This window comes from Limulus polyphemus, unplaced genomic scaffold (assembly GCF_000517525.1).
Source record: "Limulus polyphemus unplaced genomic scaffold, Limulus_polyphemus-2.1.2 Scaffold8096, whole genome shotgun sequence".
NCBI lineage: Eukaryota > Metazoa > Arthropoda > Merostomata > Xiphosura > Limulidae > Limulus > Limulus polyphemus.
The window spans coordinates 29,804-33,360 of NW_013673706.1; the positions used below are offsets into that span (position 1 = coordinate 29,804).

At 31.3% G+C, this 3,557-nt stretch overlaps 1 protein-coding gene across 1 annotated transcript in view; it reads left to right on the top strand.

Annotated features, from left to right (window-relative positions):
• The window catches only part of LOC106475107 (protein alan shepard-like), a 29,125-nt gene extending 25,848 nt beyond the window's left edge, over positions 1–3,277 (top strand). The window contains exons 8-9 of the mRNA XM_022379314.1: positions 721–764; positions 3,052–3,277. Of these exons, the coding sequence (XP_022235022.1) occupies positions 721–764; positions 3,052–3,277 (270 nt within the window). The remainder of the gene's footprint in view (positions 1–720; positions 765–3,051) is intronic.
• Positions 3,278–3,557: the final 280 nt, after the last annotated feature.

Sequence of the window (3,557 nt, forward strand, 5' to 3'; positions counted from 1 at the left end):
AAGTGATCTTAAAACTTCTGTTTGTCTTTTTTGTGTTAATGGCAGAACTGAAATACATGGGTTGACTGGAGATATTAAACATAGGTGATCTTAAAACTTCTGTTTGTGTTCAATATTTTGGTTTGATTAGATGTATTACTATGTTTAAGATGTCATAATAATATTTGGTTTGTACTTGTATTTACTTTCTTGTTTCAATGTTTTTCAAAGTGAGTAAAGTTTTATTTTTGTGCTCAGCTTACAATGGAATCTTGCACTTTCACTTTATATTATTTTTGTTTTATAAAGTCTGAAGAAAAACATTCTACCATGTGATTCCTGTTACAAACTACCCGGACATAACATATAAATTTTCAGTAACATTTATTTAATAGTTTTACAGTCTGCATGTCTATAACACTTGCTGTGAGATTTCAAAGTGTTGAATGAAACTATAATTCCATAGAAAGTTAAATATTAACTTAGAGGAATGACTGTGGACTATTGTTGATGTGTATGAAAATAATTTAACTTAGAGTAAATAAAAAAGTATTTTAAAAATTAGTAACAATCTTTAACATGTAGTTATTTGTATCAATATGTAACAAAACCAGTTATTAAATGAATAAATAAACATTCGGTATTTAACTTTTGTCTTTGGTTTTTATTAATCTTCTTCCACACAATAAGATGTGAGCTTCAACTTAGCACAAATTTTCATCACCTTTCCTCCTTCTATAGGCCATTCCCTTAACCTATGACCAACCAACAATGCCACAAAATGGGTGAGTTTGTTGAAGTACTAAATTTTGTATTTCGTGTTAAGATCGTTAATAAATCTTTATCCTAGTTATGTAAGAATAAAGCATATAATTTTATTCTAAGCCTAAAGTATGAGATGGCTTACCATGCCTTCCATCCCATTGCATAAAGCTTTCACGGAGCTAACCTTCGTAAGCATAAACTTTTTCTGTACGACTTTTCAGGTTAAATATTTTTATCTATAATGTTCGTACATGAACAACATTTAGAATGTATATATAAATTAAAACCCATGTTTAGAAAGCATGGCAAGTAAATGTCTTTAAAAATTAAACAAAGCAATTGATTTTTCTGTTAGTCCTATCTACTAAGGCTAACAATAAGAACTTTCTATAGAAGTATGCTTATTTAGTTTTTATTTTGTGCGATAATTTATTTTTACAATATATATATATATATGTGTAATTCTTTGCCTTGGATTTAAACTTGAGACCTATCAAACAGTAGGCTAATGCATCTTCAAGAACCCAGAAAAGCTGAAACAGAAGGGCAGAAAGAGTGGACGAGATGGCAAAATGATAGCTAACAGTAACGATTGTGTTTATATGGTAAAGTTAAAATCTAAATACAGAGAAAAGAAAAAAATGTGGTTGACAATAAACGTTTTAACATATTAAGTGTTTTTGTTATAACAATTAGTATCTGTAATATAGTATATATTGCTTAAAACCAGAATTTCTAAAATTTATAGTTTTGGGATTCTCAGTTTTTATTTTTGGATATCACCAACCATATATAGGAAAACTTTACTATACATAAAGTACAGAAAGATGATTCCGTTTATATTTTTTCTGTTCTCTATAAGTGGCTATAAAGGCACTTGGCCACTTTGTAGTGCCATAACTGGGAAACGGTACAGAGTATAAAGATCAAATTCTGGGAGTGTGATTTTCAAACCACGGGAGACCAAGTTCAGTAAACAAAAAGAAAATAAATGTTACCCCCAAGAGTGTATTTCTACATTATATGTTCAGTGTGTGTCTTCCATCGTTCTTTAGGGAACTGGGCAAGGCCTAGTGATTGGTCTGTGGATCTGCAGATTCATGGTTCACATGTAATTATATGGGAGAGGGAGATAAAAATAAATACACAAATCCAAAAAATATTATGCTCCATACCTCAAAGGGATGTGTTGTAGGAATGATAGTCAAATCCCACTTTTCAATTACAGTAGCCCAAGAGTTAACAGTGGGTACTACTTGCTGCCTTTTTTTCTAGTCAATCAGTTCAAACTTAGGGACTGCTAATGCAGATGGCCTTATGTATCTTTGCACAAGTACCAGAAACAAACAAATCAATGTCCACCACAGCATCTAGTCGGTGAATATTGTTCTGAGGAATGCAAATAACTTCACATTGGATTACATCCTTCAGCGTGGGTAGCGACTGAATATCATCCTAGTAAACAAGCCTTGAGATGACTCGGTAACCAGTAATCTACCCATCTGAGGTCCACCTTTTGTGGTGTCATACTGACAGCTCTTATAACCAGTATCCAAATGACTTCACCCTAATTCAGTATTTATTTTAATTTTATTAATTACTAGCTGGAGTACCCGTCGCCTGGATGGAAGTTATGTAAATTGATGATTAATGAAAGGTTATCTTAGGACATAAAAAGTTGCTTCCCTTATATGTTGTTGTAAAAAAATGCTCGTGAAAACTGGAAAACAAAAAATGTGAAACCGCAAGTTTGTATGTATCTCCGCATGGACCCAACAAACCTTCATGCCAATTTTGGTGAAGATCCATCCACACTGCAATGTAGTTACATGGACATATAACAGACAGTACTATTATATTTATATAGGTGCAAATTATGTCTAAAATTTTACCCCTAGTGGGAACTTTTTAAATGTCTTTTTTATTGGCTTTCCTTGTCTCCTTTTTGCTGATAATCATGTTCCCCAATTTTCAATGTTGTAATGTTTTACAGCTATGAGATTGATACGTGTCAAAAGGACTCTATATGTTAAAATACAAAATTTAATAGGTTCAAAACTTGTAAAGCTTATCCTTTTACAAAATCAAACTTGTAATCTCTTTAAACAGAAATCTTTGTTAATTTTCGATATTTTTATATAATTTATTATTTTCAGCAAAGAAACCTATATTTATTTATAACTTGCATCTTCACTTCTTGAATAAAGAAGCACATTATGCTGATATAATAATATGTTGGCATTCTACGATTTACAGCATCCTCACTTTTACTTAAATCAACAAAATCCTTTTGATTTTCATTTACAGAGTAACAGTTCAATTATCGAATCCCATGGGCAATTACTTGAGAGCTTATTCAACACATGTTTCCAATTACCCATTCCAAACTGGGGCCACGTGGATGGACCCTCAGCAGTACTTAGTTCAATCTCCCATTGGCTATTCACAGGTCAAAGGTTTTTCTAATGAATTGAATTTTATTGAAGTTTCAAGCATAAAACATGAAGTTCACTTAAAAAAAAAACTGTACTAAAAATTAATTTTAGTTTAGATTGTTCATTCTTTTTAGTGTGGTATTTGGTCGTGGGAATAATACACACATTGTTGACGAACAGAATATTTTATGCTTCAGGTTATTACTTAGGCCTTGCTATATTTATTCGAATTTATTCTTTAGTAGACATTTTTGTAATCATTAGAAAAAAAGAAGCAAAACGTTTACTTTGTAAAATGTTTTACAGTTTTTTTTTAATGTTTATTAAAATGTTGGCCCTACGACAATACTTGTTGAAAACTGTGCATCGTAGTTCGGT